General features: G+C 46.1%; 1 protein-coding gene across 3 annotated transcripts in view; it reads left to right on the plus strand.

Moving 5' to 3' along the window:
* The window catches only part of CLDN2 (claudin 2), a 32,330-nt gene extending 17,811 nt beyond the window's left edge, over positions 1–14,519 (plus strand). Inside the window, exons 1-2 of one of the 3 annotated variants that reach the window (XM_025372620.1) lie at positions 3,504–3,613; positions 12,982–14,519. In XM_025372620.1, coding sequence (XP_025228405.1) covers positions 13,160–13,852 — 693 coding nt within the window. In that variant the 5' untranslated portion in view covers positions 3,504–3,613; positions 12,982–13,159 and the 3' untranslated portion in view covers positions 13,853–14,519. Of the gene's footprint in view, positions 1–3,503; positions 3,614–5,481; positions 5,670–12,981 lie in introns of those variants that run through there. The other 2 variants (XM_025372618.1, XM_025372619.1) reach the window with 2 other exon arrangements.
* Positions 14,520–16,537: the final 2,018 nt, after the last annotated feature.

A 16,537-nucleotide genomic window follows, 5' to 3' on the forward strand; every position in this document is an offset into this window, starting at 1 on the left:
ATGTATAAAATTCACTCTTTTGGGTGTGCAGCTCCATGAATTTTGACAAATGCATAGAGTTATGTAACAACAATTAAGAGTTTCAAAACCCCAAATAATTTCCTTATGCTACACCATTGTAGTAAACCCCTTCTACCACCCCAGCCCCTGGCAACCACTAATCTATTATCCATCCCTACAGTAGTGTCATTTCAAGAATGTTATATAAATAGAACGTAACAGTAAGCAGCTTTTTGAGTCTGGCTTCTTCCATTCAGCATAACACATTTGAGTTTCACCCATGTAGCTGTGTGTATCAATAGTACATTCCTTTTGATTGTGGAGTAGTATTCTATTACACAGATGTACCAGTTTATTCATTCACTAGTTGAAAGACATTTAGATCATTTCCTAAATAAGAGTGTAAAGTGATCCTGAGACCAAAATGTTGAGACCCATTGACAGAATGTGCTCTTCCCAGAGGTCTCCTCAATTTGGGATTTTTGTGGACCAGTGCAATTACAAAATTTTTTTATATGAGGGGGAATCAGCATATGGTTGTCAAACTTTTTAATTTTGTAATTAAGGGCATTGAAAAATACTACCACCTCTTATTTTACAAAAGAAACCTTAATACCAACTTTTCAAAGAATAAGTCCGGAATGACAAGTAGCCTTTTAAATTGAATAAGCTTTAAATAATTTACAAATCTTGCTACATTGGCCTTTGTTTCCTCCTATTGGTGATCCTCTACCACTCCCTTCCTTTCATCTTAAGTCTATGCATTAGTGCTTAGGAAGCACTTGCTCAACATTTCTCCTCCTAGATCTGCTTATCCATTGCCTCTCAAACCTTTATTCTCTCTTTCCTCCCAGACATGTCTTCATGAGCCCTTCTCCTGCCTCCCTTCCCAGAACTTACCTTCTTCACCCACCTTTCCCTTACATAATCATTTTCTCTCTCCTTCCTCTTCTCCCAGACCCCTTTCTTCCCAGACCCAGCTACTGTTTCCCTTCTTACCACAATCTCTTCTCAGTCTGATCCCATCAATTCAATGGTGCACCTACTATGTATTAGACTAGAATAGTGATGAAAATAACAATTGAAAGCCAAACCCAATTTGCACAACAAATCCCCATGACACATGTTTACCTACATAACAAACCTGCACATATACCCCTGAACCTAAAATAAAAGTTAAATTAAGAAAAATTTTAAAAAAGAAAGCCAAACCCTTCAGGCATTCACAGTCCTATGCAGGAGCAACAACAAATGCAATCCGAGACAATTGCTGGGGGGGTGGTGGATAACAAGATGCTTTGGGAGCACAGAGGAGAAACATCCAACCAACAGACCCCAGGAATCAGGGAAGCAATGCTTAAGCTGAGCCCTAAAGGATAAGGAGTTTTCCAAACAAAACCAGCTGAAGGTGGAGTAGGGTCAGGGTCCAGAAAGAGTTCCAGGCAGAAGGAACAGGACTTGTAAAGGCCTAGAGGGAAGGGAGAGCACTGTAGGCTTGAGAAACTGAAAGGAGGCCAGTTGGGAGAGTGGGGAGTGAGGAGAGTAGTATGAAACCAGTTTGGAGAGCTAGGTGGGGGCCAAATCATACTACTATGTGGAGAATGGACTGTAGAAAGTCAAAAGGAAAAGTAGGAAAATCAGAAGGGTATTGCAACATCCCAGTGAGAGATGATGCTAAGGGGAGTGGAAGTGGAAACCAGCAGATGGACGAAAGAGCTAAATTTTGGAGGTAGAATGGGAAAGACTTACAGGTCTGATACAATGAGGGTCAGAGAAAGAGAAAACAGTGGAATTAAGGCTAACTCCGAGATTTCTGGCTTAAACAACTGGCTTTCTCAAAGGGAGAAGACTGAGGGAGGACTGGTTTCAGTTCAAAGGGAAATCAAGGATACAATTTTGAGGCTGAGCATGGTGACTCACACCTGTAATCCCAGCGCTTTGGGGGGCTGAAGCAGGAGGATGGCTTGAGCCTAGGAGTTTGAGACTAACCTGTGCAATATGGTGAGACCCCATCTCTACAAAAAAAAATTATAAAAATTAGCTGGGCGTGGTGGCACATGCTTGTAGTCTCAGTTACTTGGAAGGCTGAGGCAGGAGGATCGCTTCAGTCCAGGAGCTCAAGGTTACTGTGAGCTGTGATCATGCCACTGCATTCCAGCCCAGGCAACAGAGCAAGGCCCTGGATATGTTGCATTTGAGACAACTTTCAGCTATCCAAATGGAGATGCCAGTATATAAAGGTCTGAAGCCCAGAGAAGTCTGGGCTGAAAATGATGATTTGGAAGTCATCAGATGATAGAGGATAATTGAAACCACAGAGGATAAATGAGACTTCCCAGAGTGGGAATGCAGAGTGAGAAACGAGGACTTAGGTCAGGCTCCTGAGAAGCGCCCATATTTAAGGGTCTGGCAGAGGTAGAGGTACCAATGAAGAAGTACCCAGAAAGATAAGAGGAAAACCAGAGGAGTGTTGTTATCACAGAGGCCAAGAGGAGAAAGCATTTCAAGAAAGACAAGGTTATCAAGGGCATTGAATGTTGCAGAGAGGTCATGGAAATTAAGGACTAAAAAGTGGCCGTTGGATTTGGTGACATGTGGTCATTGGTAACTGTGACAAGAACTTCTTTTGGTGGAATAGTGAGGGTGAAATATCTCTAAGCCTCTCTCTGCCCTAGACCCTAACTTCTTCTCCCAGAGTCCATCCCTGCACCCTTTTCCTTCGAATCTCTTATTTCTCCTTCTAGACTCCTCTTTTCATAGCATCATTTCCTCCCTCTCCTTCGGGACCTTGCTTTCTACAGAACGCTCTTCGATTTTCTTCCTCAAAGACCCTTTTTCTCTCTTCTCCTTTTCTCTTCCCCAACCCACCGCTTCTCCATACCCTTATTTCCCTCCCTTTATTCTCTCCCCACTCACTTTTCTCCTGAACTAAATGCTGCTTTTCTCAGACTGCTATTTGTTCCTGTTCTTTTAGCCCCCTCTCCATTCCCGCACCCATCTAAGCTCTTTGGATCTCAGCAGGGGTCTTGGCAGAAGGATTACTAAAGAACCTCCCAGGCTCAACACTGAGGAGTCATAATATTTGGCATGATTCCACCAGGATCTGACAATGCCGACCTGAAGGAAACACAGTGTTAGAACCCATTCCTTGAATGATTGCCAATCTGGAAACCACATCCTGCCAACACAGTCTCCTCATCCGCCCTGGCACCTGCCCCTAAGATTCTGCCTTTTCCTATCCTCAACTGCACAGTCACTACGAACTGATAAGGTGCCCTTCTACTACAAATTCTAATATTCTGTGTTAAATCAGCATTTTCTACTTGTCAAAATGCATTCACATTCATTCACCCAGCCTTGGGAATTCGGCTGGGTGAAGCCTGAAGAAAGAAAATGGAGACTTGCCTGAGGTCACATAGTTGGTTAGAGGATTAGCCTGGTATCCCTCCCACCCCTTCAGCCTTGCTTGCCTTCATGCCCAAAGACTCCCCAGGCCTGAGCTCAGGCATGGCTGCCCTTTTAGCGTGTCCCAGCCTGCCAAGAGGGAGTGACCTGGAGAGACCCTTGCTCAGGAGCACTGCCAGGGGGTCAGGGCTCCATTTGTACCTGCAAGGTAGGGATGGGCTGCCTTGGGAAGGAGGATGATTTCTGGTTTGCTTCACTGAGTTCACTGTAGGCAACAAATCTGACTGTTTGCTTTGATATGACTTGAAAAAGAGAATCAAGCATAATGATTATGAGGCAAGCTCTAGAGGTGGCCAGGTTTGGTACCCACGCCTCACTCTGCTCTGTACTAGCACAGAGAGACTATGGATAGGAAACACTTCAGGACAGTGCCTGGCACCTAGCAAGTGTTCAATGAACAGTGACCTTATCATTCGTACATGGGAATCCTTGGGAGGGAGCTGGTGTTGTACATCGCAAAGTTTGCCAAGTTAGACATCTACAGACCTAGATTCCAGGTCTATTACTGCTCAACTAGGGATGTTGGGCAACTCTTTTCATCTCATTGGGCCTAGGTTTCCTCATCTGGAAATAGTAACGGCTGCCCTATTTTTGTAATATGTTGTATTGGCCTTTAAAACATGCACTCTTTCACCTAGCAATTCTATTCTTAAGACTTTGTCAGTATTATGTGCAAAGATGCCAGGTTATAGTGAAAATGAAAATAACAAAATGTCTAGTAGTTAACAAATAAATCATATTTTATATATAGAATGCAGTGCAGCCATGACAGAATGATGTAGTTCTGTGTTTTAATGGACATGGAAATAGGTCCATGATATGTTATTTACAAATGATGGAAGGTTACACAAATTGTAGGTATAGTGTGATTCAATTTTATACAACAAATCCCATCGATATCTTCTACATCAAAATGTTAGCAATGATTATCTCTGGCTGGTGGCATTATGAGGACCTCTATTTTCTTCTTTATAGTTCATTTTCTGAATTCTTTTCAATAGCACCTAGTATTTTTCTACTTAGAAAAAACAAGAAAGCTTTTTTGCATTGGGAGAGTAAAGCCAGTCAGTGCACTCTACTACTCCACAGCACGTTTTTGTTGTTATTGTTGTTGTTTGGATTTTTGTTTGTTTGCTTTGCTTTTTTGAGACGGAGTCTCACTCTGTCACCCAGGCTGGAGTGCAGTGGTGTGATCTCAGCTCATTGCAACCTCTGCCTCCCGGGTTCAAGTGATTCTCCTGCCTCAGCCTCCCCAGTAGCTGGGACTACAGGTGTGTGCCACCACGCCCAGCTAATTTTTGTATTTTTAGTAGAGACGAGGTTTCACCATGTTGGCCAGGCTGTTTTCGAACTCCTGACCTCAGGTGATCCACCCGCCTCAGCCTCCCAAAGTGCTGGGATTACAGGTGTGAGCCACTGCACCTGGCCTTCACAGCATTTTTGAGAGGCTTAAATGACATAGTGCATGGCACTGCCGTGTGTGGTAAAAAGGAGAGCCCTGTCCTTATGCTGGCCTACTCAGTTCCACCTTGTAGGACCTGCTCTTTGAACTCAGAGTCTGAAGTTACAGTACCCATGTTTGCCCTTGAGCCTTGGGACCAACCTTAGGGGTGGGGTAGGGCTGAGGGCCTGCCAGAGAATCATGCTGAGTAGAAAAGTCTGTGCGGCTGCAGGCCATGCAGGGCTGCTTGGGCACTGGCTCACCAGGACTGTGTTTATGCAGCTTACTCCCCACTGGGCTTCAGGGCTGCTAGCCAGGGACACCTAATTGGCAGGACAGAGCCCCCTCCTCTCACCACCCTCAAAGCAGGAATGTTCTGAATTCCTTCTTGGGCCAAATCCCCTCCCCACAAGACCTCTCCTGGGTTCACAGAGGTCACCACACAAAAGCCCAGCTGGAGTGGAGTTTTTGACAGAAAAAAACACACACACACAAAACCCACCAAACCCCTTTTTTTTTTTTTTTTTTTTTTTCCTAAAGTACCTCAATCTTTCCCAGCCTCCAGGGGTTTAATTCTGATCTGTAATAAGTCTCTGACCCACAGCTCAGATTTGCAGATGGATTTTGCAAAGCTGTGGTTAACGATTAGAAATCCTTTATCACCTCAGCCCGTGGCCCCTTGTACTTCGCTCCCCTCCCTCAGGATCCCTTTCTCCCTCTCCAGGGGCATCTCCCCCTCCAAGGCTCTGCAAAGAACTGCCCTGTAAGTATCTCCATCCTGATATAGTTGCTGCCTTTTAAATTCACCGAGGTGGGCACTCTTCCTTCCTAGTCACTATCCATTCACCCCATGGTGGAGCCAGGCTGGGCCAGTTTGGGTTTCTGAGTGAAGGGTATGGGAGGGTTGGGTTGGTGGTATTTGTTTCCTCAAAGCTATCACAAAGATTCTAGTCTTTAAAACTTCAGGACCAGAGAAAGCACTCTCCAAATCAGATATTTTCTGGTTTGGGAGGTTAAAAGGACTGGGATAAAAATTGGAGGAAGGGAGCCACACTCTGCCTAAGTGTAGGGGGCTGAGGAGGGGCAGAAGGGGCACTCCCTCACAGCCAGTTCCAGTGCCCTCCTTGGCATGAAGGCTCAGGGAGGTAACAGAAGGTGGGTTCCTAAGTGAAGTCATAAAGTTTCCCCATGAAGCCCTTCAATAACTCTCCCCCACTGGTCTGCAAGTCTGTCATTAGAAATTCCTTCTTTGGACTGAGGCATTACTCTCTTCAAGTGCCCTCTCTGAAAATGAAGTTGGAACCAAAACATTCACAGCACTTCTGCCTGGGGAGATTGTAGGCGATTTTTGTTTTCTAAATTCTGCCTTTTTGTGTTTTCCAGTGTTCTAAAGTGAGAATGCTTTACTTTGATAATCAGGACAAAAATCAACTTCCTTTTCAAACAATTAGAAAATCTCTCAATCCAGTTGCAATTCTCTGAACTGCCATCAATCAATTGATGCAGAAGGAAAGATGAACTGCACTAAGGACAAACTTTTGAGAAAGTAGAGCCTCGAGGGAATGGCTTGGCCACATACTAGTGCCCTTGGCAGCTGGAAGTGAGGTTCAGAGAAGGGGGCAAGTGTCTCAGATTCTTATGAGGGGCAGTGAGATCAAGAGATGGAGAAATGAGGCTGACTGACAGAAGAGGGCTGTGGTGGCCACCATCAGCCCCAGAAGGCCACATCAGTTCCTTCCTTGAGCCTGGGAACCCCAAGTGCCTGTCCCATGTACTCTTAGGAGGGTACTGCCAAATAAAGAGTACCATGCATAAGACTCTTGGAGCAAGAGATGGGGAGAATAGCAGGGAAAGTGCCCAGGTGAGAAGGGGTTAAGTCAGGAGCTGCGGTCAATCTTGACCCTCCTAATCCTCTCCTGCAGCTCCAATCCCCCCACTAGGGAAGATTAAGTAAGGATCCTAAGTTAAACTTTCTTGCCCAGTCCCTGGGCCATGGAGTATGTTGGCCCCATGCCCAGAAGACAAATTCAGCTGGCAAGGCCTAGAGTCTTCTGTACCTCCAGAACAGCCAGTACTTGACTTCTAGGAGGATCCCTCAAAGAGGTTTCTATTAAAGCTGGCTGCTTCTAATAACAGCTCTTCAGTCTTCTATATTTGTCAAAGTGGCTTCCTGTCCCCATGCCTTTGAGACTCAAAATCTTGGAGATGACAAACTAGGGCCTAGAGAAGCTATAGGACTTCCTCAACAGGTTCCAGGCAGAACTGACACAACAAGAAGCTAGATCTTGTGATTCTAACACCAGGACCCTGTCTGCCCTCACCTCTACTGCTCATCAGACAAACAAAACCCTGGCTGAATCCAGTCTGGCTCACCACCCAACCATTTGCCATTTAACTGGTCTTCCTAACCCTGGTGGAAAGCTGAACCCATCACTCCACGCCCCCCGCCCCTGCATGGGGCCATTTTTGCCACTCGAATAAGCTTCAATAACTTGTTCTTCCTCCTGCCTGGGCATGCTGCTATGTCAAGTCAGACTCTAGAGATTCTAAGCCTCAGTAATGGCATTTTCTTGACTCTGTCCTCTCCCTCACCCCAAAATACTTGCCTACTTACTACTACTTAGGACAGGCTCTGGGGAGAGGCTTTCCTCTTGGGGACACTGTTGATTCCCTTGAGAAACTCAAGCTTGGCTCTTCTGCTGCCATCCCAGGAAGGCTGAAGCAGGAGCTGCTCCACTGGGAAGCAGTAAGTAGGTCTTCCCCCTGAAAACCTCAAGGTATCTCACCAATTCTCACTGAAAGCTCAGATACAAATAGGAGGAGGAAGAGAAAAGTACTGAGCCCAGCCTGGGTGAGCAGCAGGGAGGGCCCAAGGATGGTTTCAAGGCAAGGATGCGTCCTGAAAGATGATTTGCAATTATCCAAGCAAATGGTGGATGGTAGATAGCATGCATAAGGGCTTGGACACACAGAGAAAGGCAAAGTCAGAGAAATTCAAGTGCTTAAGTTTGGCTGGATCATATGTGTATGTATGTGTATGCATAAAGCATGAGGTTGGAGGTTAATGGTGTGAGATGAGGCTGTGAAGAAAAGCAGGGGTGAAATAATGGAGGGCTTTCCTGGTTTCCTGGGCTAGCAAGTTTGAACTTCATCCTGAAATACTTAAGAGCTCCTGAAGATTTTTGTTGTTGTTGTTGTTGTTGTTTTTTGTTTTTTGAGACAAAGTCTTGCTCTGTCGCCCAGGCTGGAGTGCAGTGGCACAATCTCAGCTCACTGCAACCTCCACCTCCCGGTTCAAGTGATTCTCCTGCCTCAGCCTCCCAAGTAGCTGGGATTACAGGCACACGCCACCACGCCCAGCTAATTTTTGTAGTTTTAGTAGAGACGGGGTTTCACTACGTTGGCCAGGATGGTCTCAAACTCCTGACCGCATGATCTGCCCACCTTGGCCTCCCAAAGTGCTGAGATTACAGGTGTGAGCCACCGCGCCCGGCTGAGCTCCTGAAGATTTTTAAGCATGGCAAAAGGTGACGTGAGAGTCACAATTTGATTTCAACTTTACAAAGATCTTTGACTACTGGGTGGGTAATTCATTAATGCAGGATTGGGGCAGAAGTGAAATTAGAGAGATCAATTTGAGGTGTCTATGAGATTTCCAAATGGTCAAGCAACAATGGTTGCATAGTCTGAACTATGGTTTGGGCAGTGGCAACAGAAAGAAGTAGATGGATTCACGGTCTATTTCTGAAGGCAGATCTGATGGTACGTTACAATTAATTATATGTCAACAAGAGTGAAAAAGCAAGGATAACTGGCTTGGGTTATTAACTGGATGATGGCCCCACTGAGGTAAGGAACACTGCATGAGGAGCAGTTTGGGCATGGGGAGAGAAAGGGCAGATGATTCCAGCTTTGCAAATGTTGAATTTGAGGCCATTAAAACATTCAGGTAGGGCCATTCCAAGTAACAGTTAACTACACAAATCTTGAGCTCAGGAGAGAAATCTGTGGCAGAGGTATGAATTCAGGAGTCACTGGCATGGAGACAGAGTGGATGAGATAACCCATGAAGAATGTGAAGGATAAGAAGAGCCGTCTAGAAGTCAAGATGAAACCCTGAGGAGGCTACAGGGGCAGAGATAGATAGTTAGACTTAAAGAGTGAGCAGCGGAAGAGGAACTTATAAAGGAAAACTAGAAGAATCATTTTGAGAAGTAGGTAAAATGGAATGGTGCTACAGAAAACAAGGGAGAAGATAGTTTTATGAAGGAGAGAGACAAGGTGAGATGACAGAGATATGATCATTGAATTTTGGAACAAGAAAAGAGTTGATAACTTTGGTGAGAATATTTTCAGTGGAGGGCTAATGGTGGCAGCCAGACTGCAGAGGGCTGAGCAGTGAGTGGGAGGGTGAAGAAGTGGAGACATCAATAATGAATGGCTTAAGGATCTTGACTGCAAAAAGAATGATCAAGATAGAAGTAACAGCTGCACAGGGAGGAGGTAAGGTAGGGAGCTCAAAAAGTAGTAGTAAATATTTGAAGTAGTCATCAGAAGGGTGCTTACCAGGGAGAAGTAAAAGGATTTCCAAGCAGCACTGAAGGCCTCAATGAGATGCACAGTCATGATCAGGACAGGTACAATTGTGCCAAGGTTAGCAATAAGAAACCAATGTCAAGAAAGACTTGTTAATGAGTGACAGAGGTGAGATTCAAACTATGTCTCTCTCCATTCATCAAATGTTTATCAGCTCCTGCTCTGCAGTGCTTTGCATCAACACTGGCAATGGTGTTTCCAATGCTGATGAATCGTATTGACTATCAATCATGTGCCCAATGCTGTGGAAGCATGATAGACATTTAATATATATTTTTTCACCCTCAAATTGTTAGGATTTGGTTGGAGACGAAATATTCCACAAATATATATATATATATATTATAAATATATATAATATACATTATATATATGGCGAAGCTCTGCCCTCTCTCTCCCCCTTTACCTATTTCTTCCTCTGATCCGCCATCTCTCTCTCCTTCTTCTTTCCCAACATTGGGCAGCACTTCAATGACCCTTACACCGAAGCGTTATTGACTCATTTGGGAAGTCCCTATATTTTAGTCATATGGAGCCCCTCAAACCTCTTTGCCAACTTCATTCATTCATTAAGAAGATAGTTTTTGAATTGCTGCTCTGGGTAAAGCAGTGTGTAAGGCACATGAGATACAGAGATAAATAAGATACAGTCTTGCCCTCAAGTAGCTCACAGGCTAATAGGGAAGAATAAGGGTTTAAACAGGAAATTGCAACATAATGCAAAATGTACTATCTCTGCCTCAGTTTCTTCATCTATACAATAGGGATTATTAGTGCCTACCACAAAAAAACTTGTGATGATTAAATAAGTTAGCACGTAAAAAGTGCTTATAATGGTCCCATAAGAAACACTACATAAGTGTTACTATTATTATTATTATTACTATGATGGAAGTAAACACAAGATACTGTAAGAATAGACAGGAGGGGTACTTGACCCAGGCTAGAGTAAGAGACATCTGCACTGAATCCTAAAAGACGAGAAGACACTAAACAGAGGAAGAAGAATACATTAACACTCTGCATAGAACATTCTGTTCTATTTCTATTTGGGAGCAAAAGACCACATGGCATGATTGAAGACTGGAAGTAATTTAGTTCCACAATGGTATAGACTATGAGGAGGGAAAGGGCAAGAGATGAAGCTTGAGAGGTCATGGAGTACAAGCAAGTTTGGACTTTTACTTTTTAGCAAATGGGGAGCCATTGGAATGCTTTATGTAGAGTAGTGACTTGATCAGATTAATGTGTTGAAAGATCACCTTGGCAATGATGTAGAGAATGAACTGGGAGAAAGACCAGTTATAATCCAGGTGAAAGAGAATGAGGAGGTCGTGTATGGTGGCTCACGCCTGTAATCCTAGCACTTTGGGAGGCCGAGATGGGCAGATCATTTGTGGTCAGGAGTTCGGGATCAGCTTGGCCAGCATGGTGAAACCCTGTCTCTACTAAAAATACAAAATTAGCTGGGTGTGGTGGCATGCACCTGTAGTCCCAGCTACTCAGGAAGCTAAGGCACAAGAATCGCTTGAACCCAGGAGGTGGAGGTTGCAGTAAGCTAAGATCACACCACCCCACTCCAGCCTGGGCGACAAAAGCAAAATTCTGTCTCAAAAAAAAAAAAAAAAAAAAAAAAGAATGGTGAAACTCTGAACTAGGGAAGTAGCAGTGGAAATGGAGACAAAGGAACCATAGATTTGAGGTATATTCATAAGATAGAACTGGTGGGACATAGGGACTATAGGATGCAGGAGGTAAGTACAAGAAAGATGCCAAAGATCACTTTCCAGATTTTGGTCTGGCACAAGGGGACGGATAGAAGTATCATTCAGTGAACACAGGGAACCCAGGGAAGAACTGTTTGGGGAAAGCTGCATGGGGGAGGTGATGAGTTCTCTTTTGGACATGTCAAATTCGAGATGTCTATGAGATTTCCCTGTGGAGATTCTGACTAGGTGATTGCTCTGCCAGTCTTGAAGCTCAGAAGGGTCTATCCTGGCAATTCAGATTTGGAGGGTCAGTGGATGGGTAGTAGATTAAGTTATGGGGGCAAGATGAGTTTGCTCAGGGACAGAGTGTTAATTGAGAAAAGGATGGACTTCTGAGGAATACTCACATTTAAGAGATGAGTAGGGAAAGAGAAATCTTGAAGAAGGCTAAAATGGAATAGCCAGATTGTGGTGGGTTGAAAAAGTAGTGGGTTAGGTCAGACGGTGGCTCATGCCTGTAATCCCAGCACTTTGGGAGGCTGAGGCAGGCAGATTTCTTGAGCTCAAGAGTTCAAGACCAGTGTGGGCAACACGGCAAAACCCGGTCTCTACAAAAAATACACATACACACACACACACACAATTAGCCAGGTGTGGTGCTATGCTCCTGTAGTCCCAGCTACTTGGGGTGCTGAGGCAGGAGGATCGCTTGAGCCCAGAAGGTCGAGGCTGCAATGAGCCGAGATCATGCCACTGTACTCCAGCCTGGGTGACAAAGTGAGAACCTGTCTCAAAAAGAAAGAAAGAAAAATCAATGGGTCAGAGGGTCTTATAGAGAATGGGGAAGTGTACCCTTGACCCTTAGTGTCCTGAATCTTGGCAACACTGGGGGCTCCTTGAACACTGCAAAATCTTATATGGCTCTGAGATTCCAAAGCATTGACTCAGATACCCACCTCATGCAAAGCCCTATATTCTAGAGCAGTTTCCCTTTCCTCCGTGGCAGACTCTTGTCCCCCTAACACATGTCCCAGGGAATTTCAAGGCTCCCTCTCAGTCCTGGAATCCTTGTTCCAGAGTGCTCCCTCATCATCCAAGAGGCTGATGATGGGAGCATCTCTTAGGAGACTGGACAGGAAATGTCTGGGCATGTTATACATGCAGGAGGCCTTAGACTAGGCTGCAGAGGGGGATTTGGGCATGGCTGGGAGGATCTGAACTCTCAGAGTATGGACAGAAGGCTTTGCTGCCTACCCCCATCTGCCCTGGAGTAGATTTTCAACATGGGCAGAATGATTCAGGGCTAGGCCACTACTCTCTAGGCCCCTGGAGATTCAAGAGGCCTCTAATAAGCTGGAGTCCAAGGCTACATTCTAGGATCTGTTCCTCCGGATGCAGTCTGCAGTTTGACCTCAGTCTGCAATTGAGGGGCCCTATGGCACTGTTGCTTGGCAATGTATTAAACAGCAGGCCTTAGAGATTAGTACTTGAGTTAACACAGCCACCACAACCGCCACAGCCATCATCACCTTCCCGGAAGGCAGCCACCTGTCTGGCTCCTGGCTTTGTCCAGCTGCCAACCTAAGGCATGTGCCTACGCAGGAGGCGATGACATTTTGGCTCCATGTTCAAAGTTTTTTTTTTTTTTTTTTTTTTTTTCCTTTCTCATGTGTTATTTCTAAAGATAACAAAGGTCAAAAGGCATCCAGCGTTTTCTGGTTTCTCATAAGCTTCTGGTCAATATTTAATCTGGTTTATGGATTTTTTTAGGTCTTCTAGATGCCTTCTTGAGCCTGCCTGTGGCCACCCACAGACACTTGTAAGGAGGAAAGAAGTCAGCCTGGCAGAGAGACTCTGAAATGAGGGATTAGAGGTGTCCAAGGAGCAAGAGCTTCAGCCTGAAGACAAGGGAGCAGTCCCTGAAGACGCTTCTACTGAGAGGTCTGCCATGGCCTCTCTTGGCCTCCAAATTGTGGGCTACATCCTAGGCCTTCTGGGGCTTTTGGGAACACTGGTTGCCATGCTGCTTCCCAGCTGGAAAACAAGTTCTTACGTCGGTGCCAGCATTGTGACAGCAGTCGGCTTCTCCAAGGGCCTCTGGATGGAGTGTGCCACACACAGCACAGGCATCACCCAGTGTGACATCTATAGCACCCTTCTGGGCCTGCCCGCTGACATCCAGGCTGCCCAGGCCATGATGGTGACATCCAGTGCAATCTCCTCCCTGGCCTGCATTATCTCTGTGGTGGGCATGAAATGTACAGTCTTCTGCCAGGAATCCCGAGCCAAAGACAGAGTGGCGGTAGCAGGTGGAGTGTTTTTCATCCTTGGAGGCCTCCTGGGCTTCATTCCTGTTGCCTGGAATCTTCATGGGATCCTGCGGGACTTCTACTCACCACTGGTGCCTGACAGCATGAAATTTGAGATTGGAGAGGCTCTTTACTTGGGCATTATTTCTTCCCTGTTCTCCCTGATAGCTGGAATCATCCTCTGCTTTTCCTGCTCATCCCAGAGAAATCGCTCCAACTACTACGATGCCTACCAAGCCCAACCTCTTGCCACAAGGAGCTCTCCAAGGCCTGGTCAACTTCCCAAAGTCAAGAGTGAGTTCAATTCCTACAGCCTGACAGGGTATGTGTGAAGAACCAGGGGCCAGAGCTGGGGGGTGGCTGGGTCTGTGAAAAACAGTGGACAGCACCCCAAGGGCCACAGGTGAGGGACATTACCACTGGATCATGTCAGAAGGTGCTGCTGATAGACTGACTTTGGCCATTGGATTGAGCAAAGGCAGAAATGGGGGCTAGTGTAACAGCATGCAGGTTGAATTGCCAAGGATGCTCGCCATGCCAGCCTTTCTGTTTTCCTCACCTTGCCGCTCCCCTGCCCTGAGTCCCCAACCCTCAACTTGAAACCCTATCCCCTTACCTTAAGCCAGGCCTCAGAGGATCCCTTTGCCTTCTGGTTTACCTGGGACTCCATCCCCAAACCCACTAATCACATCCCACTGACTGACCCTCTGTGATCAAAGACCCTCTCTCTGGCTGAGGTTGGCTCTTAGCTCATTGCTGGGGATGGGAAGGAGAAGCAGTGGCTTTTGTGGGCATTGCTCTAACCTACTTCTCAAGCCTCCCTCCAAAGAAACTGATTGGCCCTGGAACCTCCATCCCACTCTCGTTATGACTCCACAGTGTCCAGACTAATTTGTACATGAACTGAAATAAAACCATCCTACAGTATCCAGGGAACAGAAAGCAGGATGCAGGATGCAGGATGGGAGGACAGGAAGGCAGCCCGGGACATTTAAAAAACTAAAAATGAAAAAAAAAACAAAAAAACAGAACCCATTTCCCAGAGCACTTTCCAGAATTCTCTCATATTTGTGGGCTGGGGATCAAGCCTGCGGCTTGAGGAAAGCACAAGGAAAGGAAAGAAGATCTGGTGGAAAGCTCAGGTGGCAGCAGACTCTGACTCCACTGAGGAACTGCCTCAGAAGCTGCGATCACAACTTTTGCTGAAGCCCCTGCCTCACTCTGGGGCACCTGACCTGGCCTCTTGCCTAAACCATAAGGCTAAGGGCTATAGACAATGGTTTCCTTAGGAACAGTAAACCAGTTTTTCTAGGGATGGCCCTTGGCTGGGGGATGACAGTGTGGGAGCTGTGGGGTACTGAGGAAGACACCATTCCTTGGTGGTGGCCAAGAAATAATAAGAACCTTGCTATCTAAGAAGCCAGGTGGATGTGTGCAGTGGCTCCAGTGGGTGTTTCTACTCTGCCAGCGAGAGGCAGCCCCCTAGAAAGTCTTCAGGCGTAATGGAAAATCAGCTCAACTGAGATCAGGCCCCCCCAGGGTCCACCCACAGAGCACTACAGAGCCTCTGAAAGACCACAGCACCAAGCAAGTCCCTTCAGATTCCCCCACTGTCCATCAGAAGATGTTCCAGAGTGGCTAGAGGGCATCTAAGGGCTCCAACATGGCATATCCATGCCCACGGTGCTGTGTCCATGATCTGAGTGACAGCTGCACTGCTGCCTGGGATTGTAGCTGAGGTGGGAGTGGAGAATGGTTCCCAGGAAGACAGTTCCACCTCTAAGGTCTGAAAATGTTCCCTTTACCCTGGAGTGGGAGTGAGGGGTCATACACCAAAGTATTTTCCCTCACCAGTCTAGGCATGACTGGCTTCTGAAAAATTTCAGCACATCTCCTCGAACCTCAGTGTCAGCAGAGAGGGCCCATCTGTTGTCTGTAACATGCCTTTCACATGTCCACCTTCTTGTCCATGTTCCAGCTGCTCTCCCAACCTGGAAGGCCCTCTCCCTTAGCCAAGTCCTCCTCAGGCTTGGAGAACTTCCTCGGCATCACCTACTTCATTGAGCCTTCTCTGATCACTCCATCCCTCTCCTACCCCTCCCTCCCCCAACCCTCAATGTATAAATTGCTTCTTGATGCTTAGTATTCACAATTTTTGACTGATCATTATTTGTGTGTGTGTGTGTGTCCAATCTCACAAGTACATTGTAAACCCTTCGGTGGGTGGGGGCCATATCCTAGACCTCTCTGTTTCCCCCAGAGTATCTGTAACAGTGCCGGGCACACACTAGGTGATCAATAAACACTTGTTGATTGAGTAACTGTCTTACTGACTAAAAGGGGCCCAGAATGGGCAAGTGAAACTCGAGGGATTTCGCCTAAGGGGAGGGGAGGGTGGAAACTGGCATTTCTTTCCACAGGGTGGATAGACAATTCTAGACCTTACTAGAAATAATTAGAAAGCATGACAATCTCCTCCCCAAGGCAACTCCAACCTCTTCAACTTCCCCAGGGCTCTTTCCTTTTCATAACAATTGTTTTCAGTTGTTTGCTAAATGATGATGTATTTATTCCTTTCATTCTCTGAACCACTATCATGAGGAAGGTGAAATGGATCTAATCATCTGCATTTGGCAGATGGGGAAACTAAGGCCCACACAAGTAAATAGATTTTCCCAGGGCCACAAAGATAGTGTTAGTTCCCTCAGTATCCTGACTGCCAAAATAGGACCCTGCTGATCCCACACTATTCACAGCCAATAGAAGAGCCTTCTAGAGGTCCCTAAGCTGCCTGAGGAAAATAACTCACAGCCAGCCAGGTAACAAGGAGGGCACACAGGCAATGCTGGTCACCCATGAGGACAATCTGGCAAATCATCAAGTGTACCATCTGGAACTGCCCTCTCCTGCTATGTTGGCCAGCCTGGGCCCTGCTAGCTGCTCTACCAGGAGCATGCCAGGCTTACATTGAGTAAGACACAATACCTCAATTCCAATTCCCCTAACTCTGAAGGTGT

The sequence above is a fragment of the Theropithecus gelada genome, chromosome X, assembly GCF_003255815.1.
Source record: "Theropithecus gelada isolate Dixy chromosome X, Tgel_1.0, whole genome shotgun sequence".
Taxonomy (NCBI): Eukaryota; Metazoa; Chordata; class Mammalia; order Primates; family Cercopithecidae; genus Theropithecus; species Theropithecus gelada.